Genomic DNA, 14,428 nt, shown 5'->3' with positions numbered 1-14,428 from the left:
GAGCCCTACTCAGACCTACATCTTCCAACACATTTGAACTTGGTTACTGCATATAGACTTTTCTAGCTCTCATTTTTAACATATACTTCGAATGAAAACAAACCGAGACAGAGTTTTGAAAGTATATCCCTACTTAATAAGTGAAAGGCATTTTCTTATAAAGCCAAAACAGACTCACAAAGGGGTCACCATGCTGCTGAGTTTGGCCGGCCTGACAAGGAAGCAGTGGCAGGACATCTCCCAACAACCTGCTCACGTGCAAGGTTGCTCTTACCCAAACCAGGTCTTCTCTCCCCGTTCTCACATCAACACCTGAAGCTCCTTTACAATTCTTTTTTTGGGGTACAGTTGCATCTATGAGTCTTTTCAGCCTAAATGCCCCTTTTCCCTGGACACATACCTTCATAAAAAAAGAACTCAACTGCACCTAAGAAGCTACTGCTTGGACATGCATTTCAGCACCGAGGACCCTGCTTGATGGCAGGCTGTCAGCAGAGACAACTGCAGCAGCTCTGGACAAATACTCTAAGTTATTTTTTCTCCCCACTGCTGGCATCCTTAAAAGCTCTTAATCTTTCTCCCCAGTATCTGAGCACACTCAGCAGCTGAGAAAAATCAGTATATAACTGGACAAGTGCCAGGAGACATGCCATTTCATTAAATTAAATGGCCGAACTTATACATGCTGGTCTTAAAAGTAACACAAATACCAACCTCAGTTGCCCAGAACCCATCCTATTGATATAGGAAGACTGAAAACAGTAATTATGGCACAGCAACTGTCAGCACCAAATGAAAGCTGTCATCTCCTGCCATCCATTTCTGCTTACAAAACCATTTCTCATCTGAAATGGCTGTAGCTCAAGCGGAGCTTTGAAGACATGCAGCTGAGCGCACAAAGGTTGCAATGCCTAGCAGCTAGTAAATACAAGGTATGGTATACACAAACAGCGTAGATGACTGATAGAAGTAAATAGTAATAATAATGAGAATTTTAAGTTTCTCAAAGAAGAGTCCAGAGCCCCTGGATGCTCGAACCATTTTGGCACAAGGCTTTTTTTGGTTGGTGTGTTGTTTTTTTTTTTTTTTTTTTCCACACCTCCACAAGACTCCAGCTGACACTGAAAAACACACAGGTTGAAATGTGAACACATGCAGAGATCTGGCAGAAAGCCATGGTATTGCAGCAGTCCTGAGACTAGGCCAAGGCACCAAAACAAATCCCTTACAGGCTCAAGTGGGACTTATGTGGTGCCTTGGCCCCGTGCTAACCTCTGCAGAGGAATGAGTTATACCCGCAGCCTCTTGACGCGTGAGCTTACCCACAAGAACGCGTGAGATCCTGAGCACTACCGCTGGCAGCTACCTACAGCTCGGGTGACTATTTTGTGTCACCCAATACAGCAGGTGAAGCAATGCCCGTGAATGACACTGCTTACGGTCTGTCTGGGAAGTCATCCTCTGACCCTGTAACTGCAAAGCTTTGGGAACAGAGGGGCAAATGGAAACCAGACACTTATTTGGCCCTTCTTCTCTCCATCTTCCTGCCACTTATGCCACCTGAAGTGACCCTGCTGCAGCCCTGCCAGCCAACTTCACATAGGGACTGTGTCTGCCTGGATGGAAATTTTCTCATGTGCAACGTGGAGACACTTATCAGCGACAAATTAGTTTTAAAAAAAATTCTTTAAAAGCTTTCTTCGAAGCTCCCCTGGTCCCAAAGCAATTCCTTCATGCTTCATTGTTGCTCCTGACTTTCAGCTTCCCTTTTTATAGCTGAGGAACCTGAAGTATTTACATCCTGCTGAGACACTAGCCCTCCAACAGTACCATAGATGCTCAGCAGTAGGGTCCAAGCACTCAGCTGAGCTGGTACTCTCGGTCTCAGCTTTGCATGCTCTTGACAAGATGGACAGCCTGGAGAAGACATGTGGATGGCTTCACCTTCACTGCCATTCCCACAGAGCAGATGAGAGAAGAGCACACCCACCCTGTGCTCCCCAGCTCGGGTACACACATGCAGTGGCTTTCTGTCCGCAGGCTGTTCAACAGCACTGCCTGGCTGTGCCTTGGGCTCTACTGGAAGTCAGAAATGAGGCTCTGAGCCTGTCCTCCTCTGAGGCCAAAAGGTGAATTATATGGGATAAGAGACTAGAGAGGGATCTTACAAACAGTCAGGACTTGCACTTGGGGAAGGAGCGCTGCTTTGTGTCATAAAATCTGCATCTCAGACTCTCTTAGGTTCTGTACAGAAACCTGGCTGTGGCCAAACTCCTGGCATTGATTTCTACCAGCTCTGACCAGAAGGTTAACAAGAAGCTTTTCTGTTGGAAAGGGTTTTTCCAACCAACACAGTACTCTGCAAGTACTTGGACCTCGGTTGAGCACCACATCCCTACAAACAACTGTGCAGAGCCTTCTGTGTCTCTCTCCTCTCCCTCTTCCCCACCGCTCTCACTGCACAGGTCACCGCGAGCACACCCGTACTCACTGCTTCTGGAGCAAGTGCTGGTGCTGCTGCTGTTGCTGCTGCCGGTAGGTCTCGATTGTGTGCTGGGGAAGGTACTGCATTAGTTCCAGGGACTCTTTGATCTTCAGCAGCATTTCATATGTCTCCCGTCCCCTCACCTGCATCGTGAGAAAAACAAAAGAGGGAAAAAGAAAAGCCTTAAAGGATTGCATCTATAGTGTCAGCAACCTTAGCAAGTTTTAGATAAAGTCATGTAAACAACCAGAGCAAGATGCAAATACTCTGTTTATACTCCATGCACACACAATAGAACAAATAAGCCTTGTGCTACAGGTACAGCAGATAATGTTGAAGAGCAATAATCTGACGCTGCAGGTTAATGAACAACTTGGGGTTGTCATCTTGTTCAATGTAAATCTCTGCTCACAGAAAGCAATTTGCTGATCCAGTTTGTTAGGCAGAAAATGCCTTTACCTGCCTCAGATATAAACAGATCTGGCGGTGAATATTACATGCCTTGAGGAAAAAAAGAATACTTGAATTTGAATGTTGGGTTTGGTTCTCCCTTCTCCTCTAAGAACACCATGGTTTGTGATTTATCCAACTAAATGTGGCTTATGGGGAGGCAGCTAAATGGCCAATTACAGATACTTTTTGCCCTTTCTGATCATACCTTAACACAGTGTATTGCACTTCTATTAATCCACAAGGATGGTAATACATATAAAAGCACAGAAACATCCATCTTTGTCAATAGAAAACACTCATGGTCTCCAGAGAAAGCTCAAGCACCACAGACCCAGAAATGGCAGAGAAGGAAACCCAGTTTGGCCTCCAAGACAATGTCTCTGCCAGGACAGACAAATCACTTGGGATATTCTCATTTGCCTTGCACAAGCCACTTCCAGTAAGCAGCTAATGGGATTTTTCTTTTTTTTTTTTTTTTTGGTTTGGAATATGTATTTACAATAGGTAGCTCTGTGGACTGAAAATACTCCCATCCCATCCCAATCCTCAGTTCTGTCTGAGGTCCAGGTGAGCAGTTGACTTGCCTCAAGTCACTGAGGAGGATAATAAAGGCAAAGATAGAGAGAACTCACCGGCAAGTATAAGAGCTCATCATCTGGGGAACGTCTTTTTTTGATGGACGTCATCTGTATGCCGTGAGTTCCTTGTCGAAAAGCTGGAAGAGAAATCCCAAAAGGATCCCATTTAAAAAAAAAAAAAAAATAATTAAAAAGAAAAAGGAAGAAGAAAGAAAATTTTAAAAGGGAGATACAAAATAGACATGACATGAAGTGCATGGCCAGCTCAGATCTTCAGTGCTGTGAAGGGGTCCCTGCCTGAACCCCTGCAGAGCTGTGCTTGCAGCTCCTGGCTCCATAAGGCAGACATGACTTTACAGGTGTTGGGTGACCATACTGCTTGGGGAAACAGCCAAGGAGTGCTGCACATATGGCAAAACCCCAGCAAGCTGTACCTAAAACAAGCACTGGCTCTTTCCAGGAATGACTGTGAGCTTTGGTATTGCAGTGCTCATGAACTGTTGGTGGATCAGTGATCCATGAAGGCAAGACAACAGGCAAGGAGCACACAGAATTCACTGACAAAATGAAGCCCTCCTCCAGTCTGCCTCCTGTTAAAACCTGTTGCCTTGCTGTTCAGTGCAGTGCCATCACTGAGCATATGTGCTAAAGCAAAGCTGAGTTTTCACATCTTGTATGTCTGATGAGTGCACTGAACTCTTTAGAGCACAGAGAGAGGTCAGAGCAGCTCTGATGCACAGCAGGGTTTGTGTGAAGTCTTAATCTAGTCTAACCTCTGTGGCTGGAGACACATGCCACATCATGAAACACTGGCTAGAAGAAGCAGAGAATGACGACAGAGTACCAAACAAGCAGTAAATGTAAAAAAGTGGTTACAGAGTCCCAGCCTTTTGCCTTGAGGGTGGCAAATAAACATCCCCTCCAGCCACTGCTGGCAGGGCTGACCTCACACAGGCAGCAGTGCAAGAGAACGTGCAAACCCAGTTTATTAAATGCTGTTTTGGGAACACCAGCTGATTTTTCAGGTTGATTGACCCTGGGACAACAGACTAGTAATGCCCTCGTGCCTCCAAGCCCATGCACAGCACCACTCCATCCCCACAGCACAAGTGCTGCGGTGACGCCTGCACCCAATGACAGCACAATTTGCAATCTGCCCAGCTCTGCCAGCTACTTACGGCGCTTCGTACCATCACCATTCTTTGTGCTGTCGGAGACTTGCTGCTTGCGGATGCTGTCCTCATCTGCTTTGCGATCTCTGCCTGGGCAAGCACAAATGCGGGCTTCAAAACATCGGCGGCCCAAGACTTGCCCACTGGGAAGAGAGGTGAGAGGAAAAGTCAGCTGGCACCTCAGATGTGGACCAGTGTCCTTCAGCTTCCCACCAGACTAGGCACAGACAGACCCAAACCTCCCATTTCTCAGTCAGAATGTCCCAGGTTTTGGGCAACTCCCACCTGCCAACATTTGAAAAATATCCTATGGCTTCTTGCATAGGGAATCCTAAGGGCATGCAATGCTGCCCTGAGCAGAATAGCAGCCAGAAGGCCATCTCTCAAACAAAGGGCTACACTCATGAGGAACCACTTACTCTCTAGTTTCCAGGGTCACAATGATGAGGATTGGGCGACGGTTCATCCCTCCCACGCAGCTACTGTTACACATGAAGTTGTACAAGACTGTCGTGAACTCAGTACCAACCTGGACGAGACAAAGGGCATGAGAGGATGGGGTGATGGATGGAAAGTTCTGCTTTTTCCAGGCTCTCCTCTTGTAGTCCCACAATCATATTACCATGAAATAGGGCCCACCACAAGGCTTCCTTAAAAGAAATTAAGAACTCCTTCTCCCACGGCATAAAGAGGGTGTTTAAAAGCTCATTTCTGACAACCCTTCGACTAGGGTTGCAACTCCCGCAGCATCCCTTCGCGTGCTGTGTTGCCATCACCCTGAGCTCACAACGTACCTGAGGCGGCTCATAGGGGACCAGCACACTCTGCCTCCCAGTGATGGGGTCTTCGACGTACTGAGCATGGCTGTTCCCTTCTACCCTGATCAGGTGGCTGGGAGGTGCTATCTGCCCTGCGAGAGTAAGCACGCAAAAAATGAGACACCGTCCAGTGAAGCAAGCTGAGGCGCAGGGCAGTGAGATCTTCCACCAAGGGAAAACCCTGCGCCTGGCCCCAGACACCTACCAGAGCACATACGTGCCTCGCAGCATCCCTTCCCAAGGTCCCCACTGCCAGACATCAAAGGCAACACAGGCTTTCTCAAGCTGGACACATGAACATGGGCTCCCAAGATCCTGGACTGCTTAAGCTCAAATGTAAACTGAATGGCAGCTCAGAGCCAGCTGTGAGCAGATGTCTTCAAGCAGATAACTCCACATGGGTTTTCACACCAGCTGAAAGCCTTTCTTTTCCTCCCCTCAATGTGTACACAAAGCAAATCCCTTCAGGTCTCAGTCACTACTCTTTTCCCCATCAACTGCTAGCCCTCTTGTGTTCTCTCCCATCAGTCTTGATCCTAAGCAGCTAAAAAAAATTCAAGGAGCAGGAGAAATACACATTTAATTAGTGGTCAACTTGAAAAATCACGCTTGCAGGAGCAGCAGAAAGGAACATGATCATCTTTGTTTCTAGGCCCCTCTCCAACAATTAAAAAAATAGTGTCCTTCCTGCAAATTCTCTTCAGTGTTTCTACAACATACAACTAAATTCTGAGGAGAAAAGCCTGTTATGGGTTCATCCAAATAATTTGGTTTGTGTTTGAACTATTCATTTCTTACTTGAAATAAGAGCATGTTTCTAGATAGTTTTTTTCAGAATAAGCATATATAGTTTTAGTTTTTTCTTTCTTAAAATTCTATCATGGAACAAGGTATCAACCCTCAAAAATGCAGTTCTATCAGAAAAGCACTTTCTAATACAAAAAACTATTTCAAAGGACTGTCTCACTCCACTCTGATTTTACACTCCCGAGTCCTTGCTTATTTTTGGGCTTGTCTAGCTGGCTGCATTGTAACCAGCAAAGGGATCCAGGCCCCTAAGACATCCTGCTAACTGACACCAACCGTGTTTTTTACAGTAGGAGATAAATAATGCACGTAGAATAAAACAGATGCGTATGTGAACTTGTGTGAACTTAAGCAGCCATGGCAAAACAGAGCCCAACCCATGAGTTTGCAGAAAACCCCAGGACATTTTTTAAACAGCTGCTACTTCACTAACATGAGGAGAAGCAAGTAAAAGATTAAAACATGAATACTAAACTGATAGCGTAAAATGTGCAGGAAGGTTGCCTACAGTTGATGCTGGCACTTAGTGTTATCCTGTTAGAGATAAACAGCCCCTCCGTCTTTGAGGCGTGGATTAAGGACTGGAGATGATATTGCATCCTGTTACTAGATCCCTGTCCCAGAGACATGGAAGCTCATTCCTGAGCACAAGAACAGCTGCTTCTCATTGCAGAAGCAAAAGCAGAGTGGGGAGAGGCTGCCAGGAGGGCACTGCCTGCCATGGACACAGACATCCATCCAACCTGGGCAGGCGTGGAAGTTTATTTCAGTACTTTCTTCCCAAGGACATGTTTGCACAGGGACAGCTAAAGTATAGTATGAAGCTTCCTGCTAAGCACGGGAAATAAAAAGCTGCAAAAGATGTTGCAGGGGTGTCTGCTTCCAGCCAGTTTGCTGTGAAGCTGCTGCCAAATCCCCACACCCGCTGCTCATCAGTCACGCAGCTTTGAAGAGGGGCTGCCAGCAAAATGCTGCCCTCCTTACCCTCGTTGAACTCGCGGCTCAGCTCGTGGTTTGGGCAGCGTTTGACCACTTCGGTGACATGTTCAGCTTTCTTGTAGACTGGCATAGCCCTGATAACAGCTCCCTGAGGCGGCGGGGTCATCACTTTGATCTGGATGGGACACGTCTTGGCAATCTGGCAGTACAACTTTTTCAATTCGGTGGAATACTGGATGGGGGGAAAAGAGCAAGAGAGAGTCAGGATGTTCAGCAAGAGGCGGAGATGTGCCAGGAGGATGGCGATGGGTTTACACACATAGCTGAATGCACCACCTATTGCACACATAGCTGAATGCACCACCTATTGCACACGCATTGCATTTTTTCACGCAATAGCCATACCTCCAGACAAGCTGCAAAAATCCCCAGAGCTTTACCTGTTTTAGAATAGCTGAGTATAAATATATATTTTAGCTTTTCCAAATGCAAAAATCTTCCAATAAAGACTACTGCTTTTACATGAACAAATATAGTCTTTATTTCTCTTGGGCACATATCCACTCTTCCAAGGGATGCACATTACCCACCTAACAAAACAGACACTATTCTTTTCACAACACCCTGTAATCCTGGAAGCATTGGAAACCACACGCGTAAAGCATTTCATCCTGTTTTGTAATAAACCCTCCTACTTTTGCAGAGGGGGGGAATGAAAACATGAACCTTGAAATTGAAGAGTACTTGAAAGCAAGACCCTGTGTAATTTGAGAGTTGTGCCAAATCTAATGTTTCAGTCATCTTTTAAAAGCATCTCACACCTCTTCTATCATCTATATATCAACCTCACTTCTAAACTCAAAGCATTGTGTCCATTAAGAGGAAAATAACAATAATAACAACAACAACAGTAAATAAATGTCAAAGCTCAGAAGAGTTGAACAGCCCAAAGACCAGGTCCAAGAGCTGGCTCCAAAACAGAGGTTGTGACAGTCCTGGGGTAGGCAATGAACACCTGGAGCAGAACAAGATGCTTCTACTCACTGTGCTAATTTGGAATATGTTAGACTCCCTCTTTTAAGATGTTCCCCACTAAAAAAGTAACAGCGGTGCAGCATTTTCCTGAAGTGTGTTCACATCTGGAAACCTTTACTCAGCAAAACATCAAGCCATGGGCTGAAGTAATTGATTTCTGTTCAAAAAACGGCACTGAAATCAGGGCATATGCTTAGCAGGAATGATCACAAGGAAACTCTTAAATGGTTCAGTATAGTCTAACCTGAATCCATTTTTCTGGATGTGCTCCATCAAGGAGACCCTCCAGTCTGCTCTGCTGTACAAGTTTGTTGCAAATTATGGCAGTTTTCATCAGCACCCCACTCCAGAGGCATTCAGTTTTCTCCTGGTGCTCAGACACCCATGAGCACAGAGCTCTCCCAGTAACTCTAACCACGTAACCCACAGGAATTGCTGGCATTTCCGCTCTTCCATCTCTTTGGTTCTTGCAGAGAAAGAAAAGCAAAAGCCCCAAGGTGTTTTTCTTTTCCTCAAAAAAATGACTGTAGCAGCCATGGCTGATATAGCCATGGTCCCATCTGTTCAAACAGAGCACTGACAGGCTCATACAGGTCGAGAGCACGACTTGGCCATCCACCCTGCCAGGATGGGAAGAGCTGGTGCATGTATGGGTGGGCGTCAGGCGATGCAGCAACAGAAGGATTAGCTAGCAATATCCAGGGATTATTTGCATTTCAAAGTGTACACCTTGCTAACATAGGAAAAACCAAAGCTGGGAGAGAGACACTAGGTAGGAGAGGGGGATTAGAAATAAGCCAAGCCAGTCCCTTCCGTCCTCACTCAATGCCACCCTGCCATACAGCAGAGAAGATGCTAGAGGTATTTAAACTAAGGAGAAAAAAAAAAATAATCTTTAAGATGCAAAGACCAAATTGTGCAATGTATTTTATGTGCCTGCAGGCTAGAGATTAAACCCACAAAGGATTTACCCAGCCCGCGGAAATAGGGAACATGCCAAACAATTACAAAAAAAAGTTGCGAAACAGATCTAGATGGTGATTTATATCGTACATCTTTTAAACCTGAAATTCCTTATTGTTTTTTAATTAAAAAGCAATTTCTTACTGAAGGTAAGAGTGAGCTCACTATGTTGTCTATTCATCTCAAGAGGTACAAAAAGAATCCCTTGTATTTGAAAGAGGAAGAAAATTTAGAAAGTATTGTTTCCCTCAACACTTCAGTTTGCTAATAGCATTGTGAAGGTTTTAAGGACATAAAGCCTCAAAAATCTCAAAAAGCCAACTAATCACCTGGATACCTTAACATCATTGAAGTGTAAAGAAATTGGGGATCTAAAGGTGATGGGGTGAAAGAAAAGCAAAAATATGGAAGTGTGATGGCACAGGGAGGGCACAGCACTCACAAGGAGCCAATGTGAGCCATCTGCAGACATTTGGAGAACTGAACAACTGGAAGGAGACACACACCGCTCAGTTATGGATCAGCAGTACTCATGTTGACTGTAATTTTATGTATAATATCTTAAGAAGACAGAAAGCTGGGGTTACAAGAAGGAGAAAAAAAATAAAAATCACTGCTTCCAGAAAGACAGGAGAGGTGCCCAACACTAGGATGAATAGTGAGGCTCCAGGTCAAACAGCATGGCCCCTCTGCCAGCAAAGGGAGTGATCTGCTCCTCATCCGTTCTTCAGCACCCCAACTCTCAGACCCCTTTGGCTACAGCCAAGAAGGAAGGTATCAGACCTGCAGCTTAAATTCACAGAAAACAAACAGCCAAAGGCTAATGAGTTACGTTGAACAAGTCTGTTCAAAGAAATACACACACACACACACATATATATATATATATACATACACACACACACACATACATCCCCAACACACAGGGCAGACACAAGAGCACCAGGTTCTGACCAACACCTTGAACTTGGCATGTCGGAGAGGAAGGGTGACCAGGAGCCCACCTCTGCTTCGGGACACAGTCAGGGCATGGCCCAGCATGGAGACAGACGACAACAGGAGGACTGCGCTGCCTCTGTGTCACCCGATTGCAAGAGGAGGTCAAGCCTCACAGGCACTACACAGGGCTCAGGGCTGTGGCACAGAGCCACGATTTCACATCTACCCCAGGCACAGCCGCCCGTGAGTATGTAATCATTGAGTGGCCGGTCATTTAACACCAGTGTAAATCTGTCCACGGGGTACCTGCTGTCAGACAGTAAGGGGCTTGAGTTTCCCACCCTGCCAACTTTGCTGCCACCGTGGGTAACCTGATGCCCAGTCATCTATTGGCGTAAATAGATGAGAACAACTAGGTCATGGTGGCTTCGTACAGAATTGGGGATAATCATTATGTCCATGGAACAAAACAGGATATTGTATATAGATTTCAAAGCAAATAAGTATCAGAAAGAAAGCCCCAAGGCAGGAGCTGTCTGTGTAAGCAAGGGTTGCCCCTCTTGGCACAGGTGCCTCTCCCCTGTGGTCCCCAAACCACCCCACCTTGCAAGAAGTGACAGTCCCCCTGCCCACCATGTTGCTACAGGAACTCACAAACCCTCACTGTATGCGGGGTAAAAATCACAAGACCAGCAATTTCCAGAAATCTAGAGCATGATCATTAATCAACGCTCTTTTGTTACTTGCTATTGTAGGAAAATTAATTAGGAGCAAAAATGGGAAAATAAGCCTGACTTAATCAACAAACCTGTCCTTTAATAAGATGACAGTAGTCATTATCTAGCAGCAGGAAAAGCGTTGTGTGTGCCAACAGCCTAAGGAGTGCAAACACCACTTCTACCAGATGTACAGACCAAAAAGTTATTTAAAACAAAAGAGGAAAGCCTGGCGACGTCTTATCCACTCGAGAGGGAGAAGAAAGAGCTTTGGCTCAGCCTGTTCTTTGGGGTTTGAGTGCTGCATGTCATGCCCAAATAAGCAGACTTCAAGAGATTGCTAAGAACAACAGTGAATCTAGTTTTTTGCTTAATAATATGTTTTAAAAGGAAAGAAGAAAACATTCCAGCGCCTGCAGCCCTGCCCTCCCCACCTGCCTGTGCAGACATACTGTATTACCCACTCTTGGCACTGTGGCTGGTAATTCAGTATCACAATACACACACGCCAGCTACCATCAGGCAACACCTGTCTGATTTCTCAGCAAGCCCCTTCTCCGGAAGATGTGTCAACAAAGCGTTTAAAGGAGAAAACAAAACACTTTCCACCTCCCAAATGGAGAATTTATGCTAGAAATCACAGAAGTATTCTGGAAGTAAGCACTTGGTGTTACACAATACAAGCTGCAATGGCTTTTCAGTGAGCATTCGGTTCCCCTGCAAAACTGATGCAATGAAATTCCCTAAGCACTACTTTGAAAATCTGCCTTTAATATCTGTTTTACCATCTGATCTAGCCAGGGATTACGACCCCTAAGTCTTTAAAAGGAGCAGGATTCAGCCAGCTCTGTGAATGCTGATGGATGTCAACTTGAAGGTGATCCCAGAGGTTGTCTTATGGCTTGACAGCTCCCTGAGCCCCTTGTGCTCAGATCAACAGGTCTTTCAAATCTTTTGCATAGTTCTTTCAAGAAGTCACGTTTTAGTTCAACTCGGTTTAACACTAGATTCATCTTACTTGACATTTTCAAAGCCATCGGTCAGCTGTGCTTTTTCCCCTATGAAACTAACTCCAAGAATGGGAAAAAAAGAACATGCTAGAAGAGTTGGAAAGCAACATTTACTTGCAAAGTCTTCACAAATGAGGATAAGAAGTCGCAAAGAAATAGCAAATCACTTGTATAAGGTGTATTCTCTTAAGAGAAAAAAGACAGTAGAAAGAAGGGAGGTTACCCACAAAGAATAAAAATTGAGATTTACTCATGCACCTTAAATATTTTTGCTTTGATGAACAATGATTTAACTTTTCATTTGCCAAAAATTGTTGTAAGCATGTCTGGGACCAGATACACATGTGTGCAGATTGTAGGATCTGACTTGCTCTCAGAGCATGTTCAGCAGAGAAGCCCAAGAGGAGTCTTCCCAGTAGTGCTGCGGATGTGGACATCTCCTGCCAGATTTAACCTTCATCTCAGCATAACCTTAACCCCAACACTACCTAGATGACGTGTTGCAGCTCCAGGCTGAAGTTCTCTGTCTCATCAGGCTCCAGAGAAAAGCAGACATTTCTGCTGCGAGCAGACATAGCCAACGGTCAAACCACGGGCATGAAAGAGAGGTCCAGAGGTCATCAGCCTTCACGTGCCTCCAGATTCACCACAGGCAATGCCAACCCCCAGACTCACAGCCCACCACACCAGTGAGATGGGCCTGTGAGCATCCCCTGCCTGAAGGGGAAACCACCATGTGACAGCGGGTAGGATGCGAACGGCAGGAGATGCTGATGCAGCTCCACAAGCGCTTTGCAGACATTTACTAAACTTTTCCCCGGGGCAAAGGAAAGAACGCGTCACCCTCTTTCTCTCCCTTGGGGATGGGCAGCGATTCACTCAAGGGCGCCTGCCTTTGCGGAGACTTAAACTTCGTTTTCCCCTTGAGCTCCTCCGCCCCCTCCCCGTCCCTGCCGCCGCGCACCCCGCGCCTCGCCGGGCGCGCACGAACGGTGCTGATGAGCTATTAAAATCCTTCCTCCGAGCGCTTTTCTCCAAGAGCCGCAGCCAAAGGCCGCCTGTTGCCACCTGTCAGTCGCAGGGATTAATTACCTGCGCCCGAGCTGGGAGCGGCACATTCCTCCCCGGCCTCACCCTCCGAGATGTTGACATCAGGCAGGTGGGCCCCGCGTCCCCCCGGCCGGCAGCACGGAGGGGACGGCGGAGGGGGGACGCGACCCACGGGCTGCGTGGGGACAGGCAACGCCAGCGCCGTGAAAACCGCAAGTGAAACAGGAGAAGCGTGAAGGAACGTGTCGGTGCAGCTCCGGGGCGGGCGCCGCTCCCACCGCCGGACCGGACGCCGACGGCAGCTGGTGCTGCACCTTGGATACCTTAGTGAAAAATAATAATAAGAAGAATAGATACATATATATATATATAATGTGTGTTGACCTGCTTAGGTAAACGGGGAAGGGGAGGGGCGGCAGGGAGGAGAACGGAGAAACGTAGCCTGCGGACAAGGATTCAGCGGGCCGGTGCCTGGTGTGCCGGATCCCATCCTGGCCTGCAGCCCCGCGCGGGGGGTCGCTCGCCCTCTCCCCACCGGCTGTGGGTACCCGCGGGGCTCAGCCCACGGGCGGGGATTGGGGGGAAGCCGTGTTGCCCAGCAAGCCCCTGAAAAGGGACGCTTGTGCTCGTCTGAGCTGCCGCAGCTCCTGCCTTGTGCTATCGCCTAATGCAAAGGGAGAGAAAGCGATTATGTTTTTCCCTTCTGGCAGCGCAGAGCTGTCTGCACAACCACTCACCTGCCTTCGTGGAGAAAGGCAGCTCCGTGTTCCCCCCTCCCCATACAAACCCCCACGATTTCCACTGCACCGTACTCCCATCCAGTCCCCACCAACCCCCGCAAATACCCCAACACACCCCATCTCAGAGGACAGTGCTAAAGCAGCCTGAGAAGAGTGCGCACGGGGACACACACAAGCGGTGATGCTGTAGGAGACCCCCCGAAATTCCCCAAAATACTGAATTCGGAGCATCCGCTAGATTCTCCCATCTTTAGGAAAACGAGCTCATTCATTCATGTGACAATACTTCAGCATCTTGTTTGAGGCTCCCCAGAGATTTTAATTCAAAGCTGCTTATCTGCTTTATGAATACTCAGCAAAGCCACAACGATAACAGAAATAACAATGATATTTTCCCATACAACTTTTGCATTGTGAAACAGCTGTAAAATTGAAAACTCTACATTTGAGGGCTTTTACATTTCAGTTTCATATCTACAGACTTATTTCACCAACAAATGAAGGTCTTGAGGTTTGTCCTGAAAACATTTTTTAAAATGAACAAGAAAAAAGAATTAACTGAAAAGTATCCCTGATTCAAGAGAAAAAAAACAAAAAACCCTCTGATGGAAAACTTCAGAGGCAAGCCAGGAATTATTTACATGGTTTTTGATACAAAGTGATGGCTTCTAAAGGAAGGTTTTACTATCCGATTTTGTTAGTTAAGCTATTTTCCTTTGTTGA

General features: G+C 46.4%; 1 protein-coding gene across 4 annotated transcripts in view; it reads right to left on the bottom strand.

The window, feature by feature from the left end:
* Positions 1-14,428, bottom strand: part of TP63 (tumor protein p63) — a 106,379-nt gene that overhangs the window by 14,947 nt on the left and 77,004 nt on the right. For 3 of the 4 annotated variants that reach the window (XM_082055239.1, XM_082055242.1, XM_082055241.1), the window contains 6 exons: positions 7,298-7,484; positions 5,483-5,598; positions 5,108-5,217; positions 4,695-4,831; positions 3,571-3,653; positions 2,492-2,628 (listed from right to left, as the gene is read on the bottom strand). In XM_082055239.1, the coding sequence (XP_081911365.1) occupies positions 2,492-2,628; positions 3,571-3,653; positions 4,695-4,831; positions 5,108-5,217; positions 5,483-5,598; positions 7,298-7,484 (770 nt within the window). The remainder of the gene's footprint in view (positions 1-2,491; positions 2,629-3,570; positions 3,654-4,694; positions 4,832-5,107; positions 5,218-5,482; positions 5,599-7,297; positions 7,485-14,428) is intronic. The other variant, XM_082055240.1, reaches the window with a different exon arrangement.

This window comes from Streptopelia decaocto (assembly GCF_964273445.1).
Source record: "Streptopelia decaocto genome assembly, chromosome: 6".
Lineage (NCBI taxonomy): Eukaryota > Metazoa > Chordata > Aves > Columbiformes > Columbidae > Streptopelia > Streptopelia decaocto.
Note: the sequence above shows the minus strand (reverse complement) of the source record. Positions and strands in the feature narration are given on the sequence as shown.